The 23320-nt window shown below is 38.5% G+C and overlaps 1 protein-coding gene across 6 annotated transcripts in view; it reads left to right on the plus strand.

The window, feature by feature from the left end:
• Positions 1-23320, plus strand: part of PALLD (palladin, cytoskeletal associated protein) — a 409438-nt gene that overhangs the window by 202508 nt on the left and 183610 nt on the right. For all 6 annotated transcript variants that reach the window (XM_072795914.1, XM_072795912.1, XM_072795913.1 and 3 more), the window contains 2 exons: positions 5662-5781; positions 8231-8573. In XM_072795914.1, coding sequence (XP_072652015.1) covers positions 5662-5781; positions 8231-8573 — 463 coding nt within the window. The remainder of the gene's footprint in view (positions 1-5661; positions 5782-8230; positions 8574-23320) is intronic.

Genomic DNA, 23320 nt, shown 5'->3' on the forward strand with positions numbered 1-23320 from the left:
ATAAAAAACAATTTATTGGCAGCAAAAATAGTTTCTAATTTAGTAATTTGTTACATGCCATCAAAACCTTTCACTTAAGAAAAATGGATTAAAGTGGATCATAGAGTTATTGGTAACTTAAAGAATTTCCGTTTTCTAAAATGGGCAGCGTTTTTAATACAGATAAGTAAGCCTCCAACTGCCTTTATTTGACATAAGCAGTCATTCCTTCATTTCCATTTCTCAACAAAATGTATTTTACAGATGTCTTAAAGAGATTTGTTCAAATAAGATGCTACCGGATGAGAATGCAATATTACACTCTAGCTCATCTCATTTCCTCATGGCTTTCTTCATTTTCATAATGTCAGAACCATACAACCATGACGGTCTTTTCTCTCAACAAAATGTGAGCTTATTGTCACTTTGGGATGAAATTTTCCAAGAGAAGAAAAGTTGAACAGCCTCTGGGGCATTTGACTAAAATTCTATCTAGTAAAAGTTACTGAGACAGAGCAATACATAAAGATCAGTAGAAGAACATGCCAATGCTTTTCTTTTTTTCTCTTCTCTTCTCTTCTCTTCTCTTCTCTTCTCTTCTCTTCTCTTCTCTTCTCTTCTCTTCTCTTCTCTCTCTTTATGTGCTCTCTCTTCTCTTCTCTTCTCTTCTCTTCTCTTCTCTTCTCTTCTCTTCTCTTCTCTTCTCTTCTCTTCTCTTCTCTCTCTTTATGTGCTCTCTTCTCTCTCTTTATGTGCTTTTCTTTTCGTTGTTCCATGAGTTTGTAGCCTTTTCTAGATATTTAGTCACACATCAAGTCTGTACATGACTATACTTTTATGCAATAGGAGTATTCCTGAAAACTCATAAAATGAGTTTGAGTTTTGCTCACATTTGAAACAGTCTTTTTGTAAAGCAAATGCTTACTTTTTTCCTGCAATCTAAATTTCATCCATACACTTATTCAAAAATATTTATGGAGAGCCTGCAGTGTAAGAGATGCTGGCCATATACCCATGAACAAAACAAATGCTTTCGCTTTCACAGAGGCTATAGTCAAAGTACCAGAAACGAACAAGACATTACACAATAAATTATAGTTGTGAGAGCTGTCTTCAAGGAAAGTCTGCCTTCCTAAGATTATGGTGGATCTGACCAAGTCTAATAAAAAAAGGCTTCTCTGAGAAAGTCATGTTTAGGTGGAAACATCAGGCTGAGGGCTTAAGGATGTAAGGGTATGTGGCTTTGCAAGGGGAAGCCAGAATGCCCTAAGCTCAGAATGAGAGGAGGGGAGAGACCAGAAGGAACCAGGCAAGTAGTAGCAGCCTGATAATTTAGGGTTCTGTGACCATGTTGAGGCTTTGTAATCTATCCTCAAAGTCATGAAAGAATGTGGTGAAGATAAAATTTCATTCTCGAAAGGGCCCTCTGGTTTCGAAGGGGCAACCGTATACACGCGCGTGCTCAGGCTTAAATATATATATATATACACACACACACACACACACACATATTTATATATATATAAATATGGCATATACAAAAATATATATATTATATATATATTGCCATATATATAAAAAAATATATATATATGGCATATATAAAATGGCCATAACTAAAAAATCACAAAATCCTAGATAACCTGAAAAAGAACTTAAAATTGTCAAGATCATCACTCTAAAACCACTGTACATCATCCATGCTAGATGAGATTTTATCCTGTTTCTCAATGTAGGTTTCAACGCACAGAATTATGTCTATGTTTACAGTTAAGGCATTCTCAGGTATTGAACTGGTGTCAGGTATCCAAGTGTCTCCAGAAATTGCCATCTTTTCAGGTATGAATCACCATCATCATCATCATCATCATTATCCAAGGTTTTGAGAGGACCTTTCCAGAGAGCATCAGACACTGGCAAGATGGTGCAGGGACTTGGGCGATGGTTCCCCAGGCAGGAAGCACCTGGGGGTGCTGAAAGCCGGGAAGTTTTCCTGACTCCCAGCATCATCTGCTACAGGGAATAAAGGTGACCCACCTCTGCCCGAAGCCCATCTCTAGAGGGCAGCCAGTATGTCAGGATCTTTTCCGCCAGAAGTCAAATAATTAGGCTGTTCATTTCTTCTGATACCAGCATGTCCACATTGTACCCCCATTCTAATATATCTCTGAGGACACACAGCACATCTCCTTGTGCAGATGAATTTCCTATTGAATTACTTGGATAATGAGAGTAATTAAAATTTTCAGATTCAGGAAACTTAAATCTTTTCTTACCTCATTTTACTCTGAGTTCTTTATGCCCCTGAACTAGGAAAAAAGTGCATAACAACTAGAAAGGCCTTGTCCTGTAGAAAAATAAAAATAAAACTTGCTCGTGGGAGGCAGGATGACTATTTCAGCATTTTGACTTTAGCATTAATTAACCATGACCTTGAGACAATCACTTTGAACCTCACCTGAAGAAATGAGAGATTTGGGCTAGTCAGTCTCTAAAATCCCCTACAACAGTGATGTACTAGGTTTTACCCTTCTCTGTTAAATATACGTTTAACTCCTTCTGTAACCATATGTATTTAGTTTTAAAAATTTCCAGTCCCTTGTACCTTCCCAGATACATCCCACTTTCCAAATGGTTAATCTTATGTGAAGCTCCAACTTGAATTATTTCCACACTTTTTATCTTCCTCTTCAGTTGGAAGGCCAAGAACTGTACTGTACGGTACAGTCAAAACACAGGATTAAATCATGCTATCATTTTTATCATTTTATCATATCTATTTTTCTTCTGTTCTGTGAACTTTTTAATCGCATAATAATTGTGTACTTCCAATGTATCCATATCTCTCAAATCTTTACTGATTGAGACGAAGGTGAGCATGCCTGAGTTTACACCTTCCTACCCCATTACACTACAGCTCTTTTTTATAGGATATAGTCATAATTTGAGCATGATTTATAGAAATATTGAAATAATAAAACATAGTATATAACTTCGGTTCAGAACTTGAATAATTTTTTCTTTGTCCTATTATCAAGACTATAGCAATTGGAAGTAAATATTAACTGCTAATATTGAACCCAATTGGCTTTGTTTTCACCTAGATAAAAACTGAGAAAGCCAGAAAATTCTGTAGGATTATACATATAAATCTACATTTGCACTGGATACTCTGAATGTGTCTTTTAAAGGTCTATTTTGATTGCAAAACTTCAAAAGTGTGTTACTCAGTGGTAGGATGTGAAATGAGCCATCACAGTCAGCTCATCTTAAGTCCTATGAGGCCTGATGTCACTGTATATAACTGTATATAACTACCTGCTGCAGTATAATCCAGTGTAGTCACATTATTTTGCCCCCAAAAGTATTCCAGTTAATTGTGGAAAAGCTAGAGTCATATATTAGCCAATATTTTTCACCATATCTAACACAGGAAGTCTTCAGGGATCCTATCATCTCAAAAAGAGAAAATAATGCTATTTGAAACAAAGCAACAGCATTATTAAGAATTTAAAGTAACTTGTAATTAAATAAATGTCAATGAATGTAATATAAAGGAAGACTTCGTTTTATACTTTGTGATTTGTTTATATTTATTACTTTTATTTGTATTTTTAAAATGAAATATTTAAAGATCCTTTTGATAAAAGTATTTTCATTTTATAAGGTAAAACTTTTTTACCCCCAGGTGGTACTTTTTTCTTCAGTCTTTGAAATCTAAAATATATTTTGAGACAAATTTACTAATTTTTGTTACTGATAGTTTGATTGAAGGAAGACACATTATTCTACAAGTCAGAAAACTTTTCTCTTAGCGGGCTGTCAGAGAAGGAGGTTGGTAGAGAAACATTTTCTCTTCTCCACTTGTATCACTTAGCTGTTGCTGCACAATACAGCATCCCCTAAATTAGTAGCTTAAAGCAGCAGCCATTTATTTAGTTCATAAATCTGTGGGTCAGCCATTTGGCTTGGCCTCAACTGGGTAGTTCTATGGTATGTGTCAGGCTTGGCCAACCTCATTGGACTAACAATGTGGCTGTGGTCAGCTTTGAGTTGGTCTGGGAATGAGTTAGTCTAGGTTGTTATTTGTTAGAATGGTTGATCTCTGCTCTATGTAGCTCTTCCTGTGACCAGCACTGCCTTATTCCCCTAGCATTTCAACAGGGTTCCAAGAGATAGAAGCAAACAAGGTCCCTTGAGGCTTTGACTCCGAACTGACCAACATCACTTCCACTGTATCCTAGAATAAAGCAACTCACAAGGCCAGCCAGCCAAAATTTAAGGATTGGGGAAGTAGATTGTGCCACTTGATAGAAGGAGTTGCAGAGTCACATTACACTCATCCACACTCTGCGTGGATGCAGAGAAGACAGTAATTGCAGCCATTCTTGCAAAAAGTCTACAATACTAAGTCTTACATTGCCCACATAATATGGGAATAATCAATAGAGTCTCTGTGGGAATCAAAAATAAATCACTTCTTTTGTTACTAATATAATATGTTTTACTGATAAAATATAATTATTCAATTTAAAAGTAGTTAATACACTCTAGATTTGGCTTTTTAACACTAACAGGTTATATTTACTGCTAGCAGAGCATTTATTATGTACCAGGCAGTGTCCCAAACACAGCGTATAGCCCATCACAAGAGGAGGTGGTTGTTAAGAGTGTGGAGTCTGGAACCTGACTTGGCTTGAATTCTGATTTTACCACTTGTTAGCTCTGTCACCTTGGCAAATCAATTAGTTTTATTGCACTTTAGCTTCCAATCTATAGAATGGGCTAATAATAACCTAAAATGTGAGATTAACAAAAGGATTAAATCTATTTTCAGTGTTGATAATTGTACCTAGTGCCTGATGAGAGCTTTGTTACAGTCAGGTATTGTATTGTCACTGTCATGGTCATCATCTGCCACGGTATCCCTGTGATAGTTAATTTTATGAGGCATGATTAATACCCTATAGGTAGGTTCGTTATTTTCTCCATTTTACAGATAAGCACATAAGTGGAGGTTGACTAAAGTCACAAAGGCAAGATATGGCAGGTCCATTATTCAAGCCCTGGCAGCTGGTGCCAGAGTCTGGGCTTTTCATGCTATACAATCCAATACTGCCACAATATATAACAGTAGCTTCCACAGTAGTTGTGTGCAGGCCCAGCATCTACATATTTTGTTCTTTTCTCCCTATTGTCAGCATTTCAGAGAAGATTGAGCTTCCCTGCTAATTGCTTCTCAGTTAAGCAGACATAAAAAGCATCTGCACTGTAGGTGAAAAAACTTCCCCATATACTCAACTAAACTAGGGAAGAGGAGAATAGAACTGGCAGCTACTGGTCATCTTTCATATGCCAAGTGCAGAGTTATATACTTGGCAAACATCTCATTTCATCTTCACAGATAGCCCCATTAGGGATATATTGTCCTCATTTTATAGATGAGGAAACCAAGGCTGGTCTTGTCTAAAGTCACAAAGAATGAGTCTGACTCCCAAGCTTTGGCCATGATGCTGAACTGCTAAATTAAATGTAAAAAAATTCTATTATGAATACTTTGTAAAGAGATCGTATAGTAATTGTTACCTAATTTGCTTGTTTTAGAAAGGCAGAGGCTCTGACCTCTTCAAGGTGACTTCCTGGTTTCACTCTGATGAGTTACTCTATTTTTTTCACTTCCAGAGGAGATCTGTACCCTAGTTATCGCTGAGACTTTCCCCGAAGATGCAGGGATCTTTGCATGCTCTGCAAGAAATGATTATGGATCTGTAACCAGCACTGCCCAGCTGATTGTCACCTCAGGTATGTGAAGAGTAAAAAATTGACTGGGTTGTGTTCCCTAGCAGTTGGTGTGTGGTTCACCACAGCAGAAAGAACTACCCTAGAGGAGAACTCACCCCTTAGGAATGCTTGCTACCACTCCAGGAGTTATCCTAACAACCAGTGTCTCATCGTGAAACAAAGGCTTTGGGGGAGGGGGAATGGAAGTAGAGATGAAAAACAAAAAGATAATGACAGTGTAGTAACTGAACACAGGGGCTATTTTCTAAGTCTTGCAGCTTGGTCTTGGAAACAATGGGTCTGGTTTCCTAACATCCTCATGCTAACTCCGAATCATGCTAACAGCAGAAAGCCACCTCTGAATCAGAGGTGCGGTCATTCTCTGCAATGGCCAACTGAAGAGCTGGTCCTTGCACAAATCATTGTTTGAGCCATGATTGAAACTTTTGAAAAAGTAATACAAGGTAAACCTAATGTAACTTGGAGAAGCTGTGAAGATCTTAGAAATCAAATTTCATTGAAAATGAATTTTCTGATATGGAAAAAAACGAAAGCAGTATATTATCCTGTTAAAACTAATATTAAAAACTAGCCAGGGCAGCCCGGGTGGCTCAGTGGTTTAGCGCTGCCTTCAGCCCAGGGTGTGATCCTGGAGACCCGGGATCAAGTCTCGTGTCCAGCTCTCTGCATAAGCCTGCTTCTCCCTCTGCCTGTGTCTCTGCCTCCCTCTCTGTGTCTCTCATGAATAAATAAATAAAATCTTTTTTAAAAAAATCTGAATTAAAAAAAGATTTATTTGTTTATTTGAGACAGAGCGTGGTGGGGGAAGGGGCAGAGGGAGAGAACCTCAAGCCGACTCTGCTGAGCAGGGAGCTTGATCTCATGACCCTGAGATCATGACCTGACCTGAAATTAAGAGTTAGGTGCTTAACTGACAGAGCCACCCCGGTGCCCCTGGATATATATATCTTTAAAGATTTTATTTATTCATTCATGAGAGACACAGAGAGACACACACACAGGCAGAAGGAGAAGGAGGCTCCCTGCGGGGAGCCTGATATAGGACTCAATCCCAGAACCCTAGGGTCATGAGCTAAGCTGAAGGCAGATGCTCAACCACTAAGCCACCCAGGCGTCCCTGGGTATTTTTTTTAAACTCATAGATGTACCACTTGCAAGGGCTACCTGAAAGCTTTTTCCTATGTCTTTAGTTGACTATTTTCTCCTCTTACTAATCAGCTTTACTTTAACTTACTTTTATTGATTCATCACTGTTATTTACTTTGCAGTAGTTTTTAAAATAATACTTTGACCAAGCCTGGCACATTGTACATACAGTAGGGAATCAAGAATTGGGTTGTGGCTGCAGGAGATAGACTTGGGGAGAATTGAACTGCACTTTGATGTCTTCAGAAGAGTGAGAAGTTGGTGCTAGGTGGCAGCAGAGGAACAAACAAGACTGGCTTAAGGATATTGGAATGCAAACTGTGTAAATGCTTTTTTGGTTAATAAAAGAAATGTAAAGTTGACTGGTTTGGTGATGGAGCCAATATGGACACAGGAAACAGAAAGTCTGGTGCCACAGTTGGAGCTGCAGAGCAGGAAGGATTTCAGGGTTTGATCCTGAGGTGGCTTGAGACTGCTCCGTCAGATGGCCCTGGCAGTAGTGCCATCTCCAACAACAGAGCCAAAAACTCTGGTCTGTAAACAATTTTGTGGCAAAAATTGGCATGCGGTCTTTCCCATTTTCACCAGAGGTGAATCTGCTGCAGGCCAAACATAATCAACAAATATTTTTTGAGCTTTCAGTTGAGCTCAGTAAGGATTTTTGAGTACATTCCAGGAGTTCTGTTGGGCTCTGGGCAAGGTGAGGAATCCAAGGATGACATGATCTTATCGGAAGATGTTTTCAGTTTATTGAGAGTTAACGAGTAAGTTTCTTTGGTACTGAATTACAGCCGTGACAATTATCTGAATTGGAAAAACATTATGTATGAGATCATAAGACAGAATTTTATTTTCCTTAGGTTTAAATAGAATATCCATTGCCCATCACAGAAAGCCTTTAGAGTTTGAGCTAATGTCAGTGAGGCACAGGTAGGATGTTCATTCGTAACCGCGGATTGCAATGTGAGCAAAGAAGGCATTATTAGTTGATGTTATTTGTGTTGTCATTTTTTACCAACTTCTGTGTTTAGGTCTTGTTTGAAATTTGTTGATGAATTGGTAGTTCATCTCTCTGCTTGTGGGCACAATCAGGAAATGAAACAGGTAGCAGTCCCTGAAAACCAATTTGGAAGAACCAGACCCTCCATCTGGCTTTGCTTGTGGATAATATGAGGGCAGCAGAGCTGCCTCCTCTTTAACTACTTAGTGGGGAACAGGGATTTTCAGGTAGTCTCTGACAGCATGAAAATAACAGTTCAACTATAGCGTCTTCTTATTTTTCCCTCTCTCTCCACATCCTTAGCCAACACTGAAAACTGTAACTATGACTCAGTGGGAGAATCCAACAATGATCACTTCCAACACTTTCCACCTCCTCCTCCAATCTTGGAGACGAGTTCCTTTGAGTTGGCTTCAAAGAAACCATCTGAGATCCAGCAGGTGAACAGCCCTGAGTTAGGACTCAGCATGGCAGCCCTTCAGATGCAGTTCAATTCTACGGAGAGGGAAACAAATGGAGTCCATCCCAGCCATGGAGTAAATGGACTGATTAACGGCAAAGCTAACAGTAATAAATCTCTTCCAACACCAGCTGTCCTGCTTTCACCCACTAAGGAGCCACCACCTCTGCTTGCCAAACCAAAACTGTGAGTATTTCTGCATGGTTTTATAATATTTTCCATACCCCTGCTAAATTGCCTTTCTGGCCAGGGAAAACTTTTTGCCTGGACTCAACTATATGGCAGGTTGCCTTTTCTGCAGGCAAGTTGTCCCTAGCTGATGTGACCTTGCTAACAATGTGAGGGGTTGGGTGTCCTTCAAAAATATAAAAGATGCCTAAAAATAAAGAAGGTAAATGAGAAAACTTGGTTAAATCTACCCTTTGCTGAAAGCTATAACTGGTTTCAGCTATAAAAATATCTATTTGTGGTGTGGCCTTTCCAATGTATAGCAAGGATGTAGCCACTCCCCAGAGGTGATTGAAAAGGAGACCTACTTTGAGTTTGTTATTAAAAACATTTCCAAGTGTTTTGAATTTAAGAATCAGTAAGGAAATCTGACAGAGATAATCCTGGGAAAACTGAAAGCTGAGGTTAGAAATTCCGTGTGCAGAACCTGGGGAAGAGGAATGAAACCAGAGATAACCAGGCTCCTCAGGGAGAAGAGTGCCCCACATAATACAGCTTACTTAGCTTTGGAATTCCATAGAATTGCTTCTTTTCATGAATACCACCTTCATATTTGATATCCATTATTTTCTTAGGATGATAAACCTTCCATGAGCTGTTTCCGTTGGCACCACACAGTGGAGAGTTGTTATGAATGGAGCCATTACAATGTCAGAGAGAGGCAGAAATCAATTAACTCCATAGTTTCTATCATAGCATAACAGACCTAGAATTACTGCCTTGATAGAGGTCAGTGGAGATGTCAGAATCATATAAAATGTCTACTCTATGAGGTCACATTTCCATTCGAATGAATTTACCAGAATCTAGGAGTTATTGTTTCCCTAGTACTGAACAGCCTACTCTTCTCCTGTTATCAGCTCGTTTGTTAGAAATGTTAGAATGTATAAGATGTTTCAATTAGAATGTCTTACCTTTGCACATCACTTTGTTTATTAAGTGGTTTCATGAGCCTTGTTAGACTAATCAAATACATCAGCCACAGAAATGTCTTAAGTTAGCAAATGGGCAGACAACTTTAGAAAAAGAAACTTCTGGACAATTTTGTGTTGAATTCTCAAAAATCTGTCTATTACTGCCTCGCACTTAATTTTGCATTTTGGCCAAACTTGTTTTTCAGGCAGCTAGGCTACTAGTGGTGTATACAGTAGTGTAAAAGATACAGGGTGAACATTTAATACCTGTGCTCCAGCTCCACTGAGATGCTGAATAGGTAAAATGAACTGAAAAGTGGCAGCCTTAAAAGAGATTTAGACCCTGGCAGCTCCATCCCAGAAATTAATTGTTACTGCTTTCTCCTTTTATCTTTGTATTTTGAATCTGTATTTGTAGTGCTTTTAATGAAATGAGGGACCTGCTCTCCTGGGAAAGACTTTTAATGATGAGGACTTCTCTGTGCTATTGATTAAATGAAGTGTATCTACCATAATGACTGTCATAAATTAGATATAAATCACGGGAAAGCAAACATGAAGAGCTGTGAACAGGCGTTTACAGCCCTTCTTATCTCAGGACTTTCAGCAACTTGTTAGCCCATGGCTCTGCTTTACAGGGATGTTAGTATGTGTGATGGGGGTGGGGTATCTCTACCAAAGAGTTCTGAGTTCAATGACATGAGTAGTTTAGGGGAGCTGGGGTGGCTCAGTTGGTTGAGTGTCCCACTCTTGATTTCAGCTCAGGTCATGATCTCAGGGTTGTGAGATCGAGCCCCATGTTGGGCTCTGTGTTCAACAGAGAGTCTGCTTGAGATTCTCCCTCCTTTCTTTTCCCCTCCCTTGATTCATGGATACACACTTTCTCTCTCTCAAATAAATCAATTAAAAAAAAAAAAAGATGAGTAGCTTAAGTTTAAAGAGTGACAACTGTGATTTGCTATTAGCCAGATTTTCAATACAATGTAAGGTATAGAAAAATGGACTTTATTGCTTACTATCCAAATAGAGGGTTTACTCTGCTTCATGAGGAAATTTAGGGAAAGGCAAATCACCTAATAATAAAACCTGGTAGCTTACAAGTAACATTACTTACACCAATTTTTACCACTGGTTGTTGTTTTTTTTTTCCCCCAAATCTTCATGTGCTTAAATATATTCTCAGAGTATCACTTAATTCTTATCATATTGTATTAGTACCTGCTGTTTACTAGGTAGAAAATAAAAATATGTGATAACACTTTCAAAATACATATTTTAAAGTTTTCTTATGAGGTATAATACTTTCTTGGATTTGTCTTAATTACAAAGTAAATGTATACTTGATGTGCCAATTCAAACAATACAGAAGAAATTAAAAAGTGAATGCTATTTGCTTTTCCTCTTCCATCCTGCCTTTTTGAGGTTGAACTAGTGTTACTGGTTCAGTCCAGTCTTCCAATCCTTTCTCTATTGTCATGGTCTTTTCCGAAAAGGTTTCTCATTGTTTTACAAGTGAGCCATTGATGGAGGAATGCTTCATCATTCCATTGAATGACATCTGTAATAATTTAGAATGGCATTGAAATTACTGACAAGGACTACAGACAGATAACTACCAACTAAAATTCTTTCACATGTCTATTCCTTTTTCAGACATTGGAGAGAAAATGAAATTTTGCCTCTTACTGTTGGCAGTTAAAAAGTATGCATTGCTCTAATCTTTTTCCACTAGCCTGTGATTTTATTCCCTTTCAAGAAAGGAGAGGCTTATATTTTGGGGCTATATTTTATGCCATTTCATTCTTCTGAATCATTTGTAATCAGATAAATAGAAAACAATTTGGAGGGGGTAAATAGTAGGAATTAAAACATTTACTCTTGGAATAAATTAACCCAAAAGGCATGTTTGACTCGTCAGATTCCTTTCTTTTTTTTAAAGAAGTAGTTTCTGGGATCCCTGGGTGGCGCAGCGGTTTGGCACCTGCCTTTGGCCCAGGGCGCGATCCTGGAGACCCGGGATCGAATCCCACGTCGGGCTCCCGGTGCATGGAGCCTGCCTCTCTCTCTGCCTGTGTCTCTGCCTCTCTCTCTCTCTCTCTGTGAGACTATCATAAATAAATAAAAATTAAAAAAAAAAAGTAGTAGTTTGTTTGTTTGTTTTTTAAGATTTTATTTATTTATTCATGGGAGACACAGAGAGAGAGAGACACGCAAGCAGAGGGAAAAGCAGGCTCCATGCAGGGAGCCCGACTTGGGACTGGATCCCGGGTCCCCAGGATCATGCCCTGGGCTGAAGGCTGCGCTAAACCGCTGAGCCACCCAGGCATCCTGACTCGTCAGATTGCTAAGGAATTATCATTTTCAAAAAGAAAATCTCTTTGCATTTTTTCTCTCAATAGTTGCAGTACTGATGATGAGAAGAAAAAAAAAATCCAAGACTAAACTGGAAAGATAGAATTGTTTTCTTTAGCAGTCATGATCCCTTATATCCCACCTGAAGTCCTCACCAGTAGCTTTGCAGCCTCCCAGACCTCCAGCCGAGTCTGCCCTACCTGTCCTGAGGGCCAGTTTCCTGGCTCAGCATCCTGTTGACATCCACTTCAGTTTCTGCATCTCTCAATGTCTTTGTGTCAAATACCGTCCCTCAAGTAGAAGTTTAACATGATTCAATAGGCTCTTCTTACTGAAGATGCCATGCACCTTGGATTTTTGGCATAATGTTACCACTTGCGGTGGGAATAGAAGTGCACTTAGAACACTACACAGGAAAAATTCCTAAATGAGAGTTATGTGTTCGATACTCATAATCTTCTATGACAGTGCAAAGAAAAGAAGCAACATGGTGCTGAAGTCCTAATTCTTATCAGAGAAAAAGAGAAAGGAATAAATACAAACCTACCTTAGGAACTATTTGTTACATTGTTTTCCTTGTTGGAGTACCCCAGATAAGTCTGTTGCCTCCCACTCCCTGCAAATTATGTCTGAAGATTCAAAATAAACATAGGGCTCAGTTTGTGAATAGGAAAGAAAATCCCTGTTTCTCTTTATTCCTGCCAAAACACAGTCCTTCAAAGGCATGGATATGTATGGGATCCCCAGGAATAAACCCTGGAAGGAAGCTTTGGAATGCCAAATTTAGTAGGTGATTTGCAAAACATATAGTAAAGCGTGGTTGTGGTCATGTTTTTCCACTGAGCTCACCTCCTAAATTAGACCAAACAATATCTAAATAACATGCTGCTTTCAAATCTCATTTGCTTCTTTGTTTTTAATATTCTTCCTGTCTTGTGGGAGGGAGGGAGATTATAAACCTGTGGAGAAAGCAAAATGAGAAGCCAAAAGGGAGATTTCTGAAGGGCGAACCAACAGGCAAGTCCTCGCACCCAGGAAAGGACAAGTCAGCAGATAACACGATGCACACTTGCCACTCTGGTGCCTCAGCCTGAGAGTCCATGCCCTTTGACTGGAGGAATGAGAACGAAATGTTTCCAGAATTTTTAACATGCTTAATCAACAGCTAAGCTAGATATGGATTTAACTCTTTGTCCTGGTCTTACTGCTTTCTCTATCCCTTGCCTCTAAGGAGAAAGCATCGTCATTTCCTATCTGAAAAGGGTAAAATGATTTCAGGCTGAATCGGGCTTTTGGAAATGATGGCATTTCATGACCTTCCATCTCTTTCTCTTTCCTCTCAGTCCCACCCTTAGACACCTCATTGTTCCCACAGCTCTTGTCTCAAGAGAGGGGCATGTCTTAGATGCTCATTCATACTGAGGCCCTGGGGGTTTTGTGTGTCACATCAGCGCAGCTGTGGCCTGACGAAGTGAAGCGGTGTCTTCAGCCCTAAGTGATCATCAGCACTGTGTAAAATCAGAGACACAGCCTCTCACTGCCTGTGTGAGAATGAGGATGGTGTATCGGAGAGACCGAAGAGGAGGAGAGAGCAGCCCATGTCCCTCTCTTTAGCAGTGTTTGAACTATGCCCAGCTTGCTATATTTGGAAGTTCCTTAAGGTTTCCCCCACACTTCAAGCACAAGTTGTTCCTTGGCCTAGAATGTTCTACTCCCCAGAATGTTCCACTAGTAGCTGGCCCCTTCTGGCTTTCAGCTCCCAGCTTAATGTCCCCACCTCCCCTAACCACCCAATCTAATGCTAATTCTCCAGCTGTTAAACTTGGCTCTTCTCAATAAATCATCCTCTTTAATGACCGCATAGCATGTAACTCTTTCTGATAGCTTCCTATTGACTTCTTGTTAGTATGTGTACTGCTTTTGCCCCTCTATTATAATGCGAGCTTTTTGAGAATAGGAACCTTGACCATTTTTCACTGCCTTTTCACCAGGACCTAGACCAGGGCTGACATGATCAAAAACATTTTTGAATGACTGAAGCAGGAACAGACCAACGAAAAGGAAGAGCAAGCTCTCCTACGATTAGAGCAAGCCTGTTTGTTCCGTTTAACCTCATACCTAGACGGACTGAGACTTTTGTTTTCAAACCTCATCAGTTCCAGAGTTTTCCTACTTAATCATACTTTTCCAGCTGACCTCATTTACCTTATACAGAATGATATGAAGAACTAAATAAGAATCCCATGGAATAGAATGACATTGGAAAAGTTTGTTCAGCCAAGTTACTCAATTTGGGGACCCTTTCAACTCCTCCTCCTTTTCTCCTGTGTTTCATTAACATTTTATTTTTTTTTTCATTAACATCTTACTTTAAAATATCATGGAGAAAGTGAGACATTTGAAAGGTCTGAGAGGACATTTTCCTTCTCTAGTACATACTTGCAGTGTCAGTTGGCCACAGTACAATCAAACCGCTAGTTCAAGGTGTGTGTACTTGACATGTTAACACTCCCATCAGATGCCAGACTTTTGATGAAAGACTGAGAGCTTCTGTGCTACTCCCTTCCTGCCCTGTTGATGTTGGACGGCTGCTCGAACTCCAACGTGCGGCTTGGTCAGTATAATTTAGAGAGTTGAACATTTTTCCATCCTTTAACCTCTACTAATTGCTTCTCCCTCTGCTATGTCTCTACCTCTCTATGTGTGTCTCTCATGAATAAATACCCTCTACTAATTGGGATGTAAGAACTCACTATATCACTGACATTAGAATATAAATGGTTTCCTATGTTCTGTAAACCTTACCTTATAGGTTTAACACACAGGCAAGGAGAGGATAAGCGCAACAGTTTGAGGCAAAATAAGCAACGGAGATTGAAGAGGTATAATCATCAAGCAATTATAGAGAGGTCTTAAGTGTACATAAATGTATTTAAAAATCTAACACTTTTCATTCACTATTAATTGAGCATCAGCAATGTGTTGGGTGCTGAGGACACACAGATGAAAAAGACAAAAGCATTACCTTTGAATAATATATGGTTTAGTGATCGCTAAGATCATATCGGCAAGAATACACCAATGAATTCTACACATCTTTTAAAGTTATGTAAATGTTGTAGGCAAATGACTAATTCCTAAGTTAATTTCAGTGCAACCCAGTTGCCTTCTCTTCCTAATTTAATATTTGGAAGATAAGCCATTCTGCTTTTGATCCTGAAGACTAAATAGGCAGCAACTTCCATTTCTGGTTAAATGGTTTTTGTTATCTGCTGAGTCTAGTCAAATAACGAAGCAGTCTAATAGCAGTGAAAGTGCAAACTATGGAACGAGCAGAGCCTTCAAAATAATATTAGGGCAAAAAGAGCAGAACGTAGTGTTTTCAGTTTGTTATAAAATCACATCTATACAAACACACGCACACATTCACCAAGCACATTGGAAAATGGTGAATAAGGAATGTAGGCAAGATCATGGCCTTAATCTTGTAGCACCTGGCCATGCATGCAGATATGGGCTCTTCATAAATACAACATGATGATGACTATGCATTAACAGTGTTGGTGTTGGATCACTGTAAAAACAACCCTTCCCTGAAATGGAAAATTCAATCAAGGAACTTCCTGAAGTGTGAAACTTTTAACTAAGGAATAACATTTTGATGTATTCTTCCTTGTGATTTTTTTCATGTAAAAATTGGCTCTGATACAGTGTCGCGTTCTTAGATATTAGAATAATAGTACTATAATAGTACTTTGCTGTGCTAGTGTTTTGGTGAATATAATGTTTAATTACATTTCCAAAAGGAGGTTGAGTCCTTATTTTTATGGCTGGTAGTCTTATTTTGTGTCCAAAATATAGTTGGAAATACTTACAGATACCCCGTGTGCATTCAAAGGTGGTCCTCAACCATCCACAAGAAATCCTATATGTGCATCTCAAATAATAGATGCTTTCCATGAAAGAGTAAAACTATGGTGCAATATTTCTTCAACATTTCCGTCTCATCTTGCCTCAGTATGTACGAGAGCTCCTTTAGTGATTACAAAGTAATTTGATTAAAGTCCCTGCTGGGTAGTGGCCTTTTGGAAGGGCCAGGGCTCAGCTCAGAAATCAGATGGAGCCATATATGAGCAGTATGCTCAGAGATGATGCTTGGATCTCATGTCAAAATAACAACGTAGTGTTAAGCCCCAGAAAACTAGAAACAATTATATGTATATACAGCTTAATATCAATTTTATGAGAAAAACTTAAACCAACTAAAAATGTTTTTATTAGAAGGAATTATATCAAAATAATACCGTTGGTTCTTTGGTGGAGTTTTGAGATTATCTTTTCTTGTTAAGTAGTCCTGATTTTTCAGCTTTTCAACACTAAGGTTTATTACATTTGTAATTACAAAGTGGTATTTTGAAGGAAATAAGCACTTCCAATTCTGTTTGCACCATCCTCCCTTCTGCATTTAACCTCAGCTCATTCTTCTTTTCATCATAGATGCTCCCTTCTCCATAAGAGTATCCAAGTTCAATTTTGAGCACAGTTGAAAGCAGAATGTTCTGGTACTGAATATTCTCACTTTCCCCAGTTGGAGCTTCTCTCTTCTAGAAGCCAGTGGCTTCAGGATTCCATCTGAGTTTCTAGGACCCACCTTTGGAAGCCCTCCTCAGAAAATGTCCTAAACTCCAGAATGACTTTGCTTCTCCATGAACACTCTAACATCCCCACACCAACCAAAACTCCCATTCTTTCAATTGCACATCTCAAAAGTGACAGGAATAAGATAATTTTTCACCTTTAAGTTGAAAATAAGCCAACTGTTTTGAAGATTGATATTTAATGTATAATCCATACGAGGCCTTCCACAGGAAGGAGGATGAAAACTTTTCCCTCAGAAGAAGCAGGGAGAAAAAAAAAAAAAAGAAGAAGAAGCAGGGAAGGGGAAAAGATGTAGGAACAGAAAACTGAAGTGCTAAGCCAAATAACAATATTACTAGTAAGATATATGATGAAGACATTTGCTGAAATAGGAAGGATAATTATGGTAAGTGTGAGATTAAGAACAGTGAAAAAGGCTGAAGAGAACTCTGAGAGGTGATCAGGATACCAAGAAAGGAGTGCCATGCCATTTCCTGGCAAAAGTGAGAACACATATTAGAGTCAATGAGCATATTTTGTGACTTTATTTCAACCATAATCTTTACTCTGAAGGGAAGAACTGGCAAGATGGAGATGCTATAATATTTAATGTGATGATCCTTGAGAAGTGTTCTCGAAATCCTCATCCAAGCAGTGTGTGGCATCAGAAAGGAAAGCAGAGAAAGGCAGATCAGGACTTAAGGGGGAAAGAGATAATGACTCAAGAAAATGGCAATAACAGCAAGAGGGAAAATGACTCAAAGGGAGAATGAAATGGGAAGATAGGAAAAAGGAACAGTGGTTATGATTAGAGGACTCTGAAAGTTCAAAATCTTAAAGACCCTCCAAGTGCTGAAGGAATTTAAGACATTATCTGTTTGAGTGGATAGTTGAAGTGGAAGTTAAGGTCATAGCAGTAGAGGAAGTGGTCAAGGAACCATGAAGTTAAGATGTTAGAAAGAACTTAACATGGATGGTGGCCAGAAGTGATGGCAGGAAATGAAAGGCTAAATGGTAAAGTCATTGAGAAAAATGAGGAAATGGCTGAGCTTGTTGGTGACAACCAAGGAAGAGAGAGTGATATAGGTGGAGCACATAGACTTCAAAAAGGAGCAGATGTTGGGTGAATGACAGGCAAAACTGTTGTAATAGCTTTGGAGACAGGTGAGCATGCAGAGCCCTCCATGCTCAGAGAAGATCGTGATGAAGTTAGTAGCATCATCAAAGAAAGACATTTCAGTTAAGACAAAAGCATTTTTTTAATTAAAAAAATTCTTTAAGAAGATTTTATTTATTTATTCATGAGACACACACACACACACACACACACACACACACACACAGAGGCAGAGACACAGGCAGAGGGAGAAGCAGGTTCCCCACAAGGAGCCGGATGCAGGACTCTATCCCAGATCTTGGGATCACGCCCTAAGCCAAAGGCAGACACTCAACCACTGAGCCACCCAGGTGTCCTGACAAAAGCATTTCTGATGAGAATAGAAAGTGTCCTTGTTGGTTAGAAACAGTCAAAGAATCCTGCAGACAATAGAAGGAATCCGGAGAAGGATGACAACCAGGGAAGGGAGAACAAGGAGACAGCTTTAGGGGAGATGTTTGCATCCGAAGAGGTAAGATGAGAGGATGAGAGAACGAGAATATCCTGGAGGATCACTTGCTGTTATTTCATGAAGATTATTTGTAGTTAGAAGCTGATAGAGCCATTTCCAGTATAATTAATGTCTTCTGACCTCTGGATGTGAAGGTTCCCACTGGTATAATAACTGCTCTGTTTGTTTCCTTTTTTTCTTTCTTTCTTGCTCCAGATTGCTGCTTATTTTTTTGATCTAACTTCCACTTCAACTATCCACTCAAATAGATAATGTCTTAAATTCCTTCCGCACTTGGAGGTTCTTAAGATTTTGAGAGTCCTCTAATCACAACCACTGTTCCTTTTTCCTACCTTCCCATTTCATTCTCCCTCTGAGTCATTTTCCCTTTTGCTGTTACTACCATTTTATAGTTGCTAACTTTTTCTATTCAAGGCAGACCTTGAATTGCGTTTTTATTGAACAAGCCTATTTCCTATATTTGAATATTTTGAACAATTGTTCTCAATTAACAGGTCTCTCATCCATATATATTGAATTTCACTTTGTGTCTTCAACTTTTACTACTGGAGAATTTATTTCTTTATGCTTCAGGCTAAAAATATGTGAGGTTGCCAATTTTTTACCATTGATTTATTTTTTCTGCTAATGTGTAAGTTTTTCATTCAAACTAATATATCACCTAATGGTGAGAACATTAGTAACAGGGAGGTTTATTTTAGTTGGTTTCTATTTCATGTGTAAAAGCAGATGATTCATTTTCTCAACAAACCTAAGAATGACTGCTTCCTTACTTGACTAAAGTTATGATTATACAAACCTTGTAGATAACAATGGAATCGATGTAGATTTTTGAAAACCTTTCCATATGTGGCAAGGTATTAAATATGCTTTCATTTGGTTTTAAGAATAATTCATGTATTAAGCTAATTCAAGAAACTGTGCAGATTTTCATGAAACAGGTTGGCTGGTTAAATCACTTATATGTTAAACACATAAATTTGCTTCATTATTCAAAAGAGAACTATAAATTAATTGCTGAATCTCAAACTTTGGTATACTAGGTTCATGTCTTCTGACCTCTGGATATGAAGGTTCTCACTGGTATAATACTCCCTGCTCTGTTTCTTTTCTTTTCTTTTCTTTTTTTTTTTTTGTCCTTTCTTGCCCCAGGTTTCTATATTTTTTAAAATTTAAATTCAATTAATTAACATATAGTGTATTATTATTTTCAGAGGTAGAGTTCAGTGATTCATCAGTTGCATATAACACCCAGTGCTCATTACATCCTGTGCCCTCCTTACTGCCCATCACCCAGTTACCCCACCTCCCCTCCAGCAACCCTCAGTTTGTTTGCTATGATTGAGTCTCTTATAGTTTGTTTCCCTCTCTGATTTCATCTTGTTTTATTTTTCCCTCCCTCCCTCCATGCTCCTCCATCCTGCTTCTTAAATTCCATATATGAGTGAAATCCTGTGGTATTTGTCTCTGACTGACTTCACTCAGCTTAATCCCTTTCTAGTTTCATCCCTGTTGTTGCAAAAGGCAAGATTTCATTGTTTATGAGGGCTGAGTAGTATTCCATTGTGTGTATATACACCACATCTTTATCTATTCATCTGTCGATGGACATCTGGGCTCCGTTTCTGAGGGCTTTTGTTAGTATGTGCATTGATTGTAAAAGGTTTTTGTTGCTGCTCAGAGGAAATGCCCCAGTAAATTTATCCATCTACTTAATTTCTGCATTCACATTCCCACTGTGTTTGCTCTACCTCATCTCAACTCAGAAACCTTGAGAATGTATTTGCTTTGTGCCCTGCTCCATTTCATGGCGTTCCTTAGGTCTGTTTTTTATTTAAATGGAATGATGTGGGTATCTACAGTAGGTAGCACTTAAGGGATTCCAGTGCGAACCTCCTGATGAGAAGCTAGTAAAACCAAGGAGTCACTGACATACTATCTAGATATTTTTACTTCACTATGTCAGGAACCAAAAAGAGTAGGTGCAGCTATCTAGTATTCTTTTTCCTCATAAGAGTTTATAAATAGGTCAAATACGGGTAATTATATGCCTCAGCTATAATTTTAAACTTGCTGCTTTCCTAGTAATTGGCATTAAATATGAAGGTTGTGAAAGATTTCTGGAAAGACCACAAAATATTTTCTTGTCCTCATTTCTTTCTTTGTTGAAATAGTTCATATGCCATCTGGTTTCAGGAATGTATCATTATATGCAGTGTTTGTAGCAAAAAAAAAAAAAAAAAAGCCATAAAAGATGGCCTGAGTACAATGCCTTGCAAAGTAAAAATGTTTTTTGTTCTCCGTACTTTCTAAAATTGAGTTTATAGTTTGGTCTTCCAAATAGTTTTAGCCATGGGGTAAATCCTTGCTTTGGATGATTGTATTTTCATGTCTCATGCCCTCCTCTCCCTTGTAGCTCTTAGCTCTTGCTTTCTTCAAAGGGCATCCTTTAAAACAAATGTGAAATGTTTACACTTATTTGTATTGTATCACAAAGGGGTTTTACACAGAGAAGAGAGGATTATTGATGATGAAGCATTCTAGAATAACAGCAAGAGTTCCACTGCATGTTTGTTCTAATTATTCTACCATTAAAAAGCAGAATTATATTTGGTTGTGTCATTATTAAGGCTTTCTGATACTAAACAGCTGCCTTACTAGAGAGAAGTTATTAAAGGATTTTTTGTTTTACTGAAACCTGGTAGGAGGAGGTTACTAAAAGCAATTAGGTGGTTGCAGAACCTCCTTTTACTTGAAAGTTAAGTTACACTGAGGACCCTGGTCCCCATTTCACCATGAAGGCAGCTTGAAAGAAATTTGCATTTGTTATTTTGCATTATAACAAGGGAACGAACAAAAGCTCCCTTTGTTGACTCTGAAGTTTCGCCTGGAGCTAGATCATGAGCAGCAGCTATGCTTTTGCTTTGTATCTGGTGCTGTGTCTGATCTGCTGTCTTCTCATACTGGAAGATCTTGGAGTAGACGAAATGCAGGCAGGCAAATATGCAGACTTGAACCTGGATCCAGTTCAGGCCCCAAACATAGAAATCTGGATTTGGATGGAATGAGAATGCGGAGGGTTCATGCTTGTAGGAGTCATCTAAGACATGGGCCAATTTGGAATGTTTTGGTGAGCCCATCCTGGGACTCTAACTCTGTGTCATGGAGCTGGATGGGAGGTTGGATTGAGTTAAATTGACATTTTCGTAAGACCATAACCTCTGAAAAGGACCAGAAGTTACACCAACTTTGTTGATGTCTAGCAGATGTATAAATGGAACTTTTGAATTCATGTCTTTCTCCCAGATCCTTATCGTTTTGAACTGTATACTCTGGGTAGACTAGAATAAATTAATTTTGCCTGATATGAGAAAATAGGCATGTTCCTCTTGCTAAGCAAACTCCACTTAGTTATGAGCAATCTGTCAGATATAATCCCAGATCGACAGGTCTTTTTTCCCCCTCCTTGTGTCAAATTTCCTCCATGTTCTAGTTTCATATGAAATTTATAAACATCAACATTTCATATTCTAGGAAATTATTCATTTCTGGGTCCATGGTGAATTTAGCATGTACTGCAGTATACTGTTTAGAGGTGAGACAATTATCTTGGAATTTATAAAAATTGAAAAACCCTTATATACAGTCATAAGCCAAGAGACTTCTACCGTACACCAGGTACTCCAACCCTAATAAAGGCAAGTAAAAGTTTGGATATTTATTCCAATAGAAGCTGTTGTTGTCATCCCACACTTAGAACAAGTAGACATTTTTGACATTTTTTACTCTAGAAACTCTTATTGCTACTAGTTATATAACCTGGACATGTTTCATATTGATATGACATTTCAAAATAAAGGATTATTCCACTGCAAAAAACTATTTCAGAGACTTTATACAAATATGAGCAATCAGTATTAATTATTAAAATATTTGGAAAAGGACACTATGGCACACTTGCACTCTATTTTTCCAGTCTTGGTCATGGATTTTTTTTTCTTTTTACACTGAATTGTTTTTTCACCAGCTCTCATTGGGACCATCAGTGCAGCTAGTCAGCATTTTCTTAAACATTTTTTTCTCATGCAATCTTCCTGCTGCAAAAGTACTGTCCCTGAAATGCGTAAGACCTCCTTCCTAGAATGCCCCATTCTCTGCTCCATTTTTTTAATACATACCACAAAAGTTTTTAAATTTAAATTCAGTTAATTAACATATAGGGTATTATGATTTTCAGAGGTAAAGTTCAATGATTCATCAGTCTTCTATAACACCCAGTGCTCATTATGTCACATGTCCTCCTTAATACCCATCCCCCAGTTATCCCATCTTGTCCTCCACCTCCCTCCAATGACCCTCGGTTTGTTTCCTATGATTAAGAGTCTCTTGTGGTTTGTTTCCTTCTCTGATTTTGTCTTGTTTTATTTTTTCCTCCCTTCCCCTATGCTCTTCTGTTTTGTTTCCTAAATTCCACATACAAGTAAAAAAAATCATATAATTGTCTTTCTCTGATTGACTTATTTTGCTTAGCAGAATACCCTTTAGTTCCATCTATATTGTTGCAAATGGCAAGATTTCATTGTTTTTGATGGCTGAGTAATATTCCGTTTGTGTGTGTGTGTGCGCGTGCGTGTGCGTATCTCAACATCTTCTTTATCCATTCATCTGTCAATGGACATCTGGGCTCTCTCCATAGTTTGGCTACTGTGGACATTGCTGCTATGAATATTGGGGTGCAGGTGCCCCTTTGGATCGCTACATTTGTATCTTTGGGGTAAATACCTAGTAGTGCAATTGCTGGGTCATAGAGTAGCTTTATTTGTAACTCTCTGAAGAACCTCCATACTGTTTTCCAGAGTAGCTGTACCAGTTTGCGTTCCCACCAGCAATGTACAAGGTTTCCTCCTTCTCTGCATCCTCACCAACATCTGTCATTTCCTGACTTGTTGATTTTCCTCTGCTCCATTCTTGACTAGCTCTCCAGGCTTAACACACAGCCACTCCCCTAAAACTTCAATGTCATCCTGGAAGTACTTTTCACCTTTACTTATGTTGTCTCCCTTGATTCCCAAAGGCTGTTTCACTTTTTTGTTTTATTTTCTTATTTGCCAGAAGTATACCCTCTAGCAGGTTTCAAAGAAAGAGTGTAGGACAAATTGTTTCTGGATCCTAC

The sequence above is a fragment of the Canis lupus genome, chromosome 24 (genome assembly GCF_048164855.1).
Source record: "Canis lupus baileyi chromosome 24, mCanLup2.hap1, whole genome shotgun sequence".
Classification (NCBI taxonomy): Eukaryota; Metazoa; Chordata; class Mammalia; order Carnivora; family Canidae; genus Canis; species Canis lupus.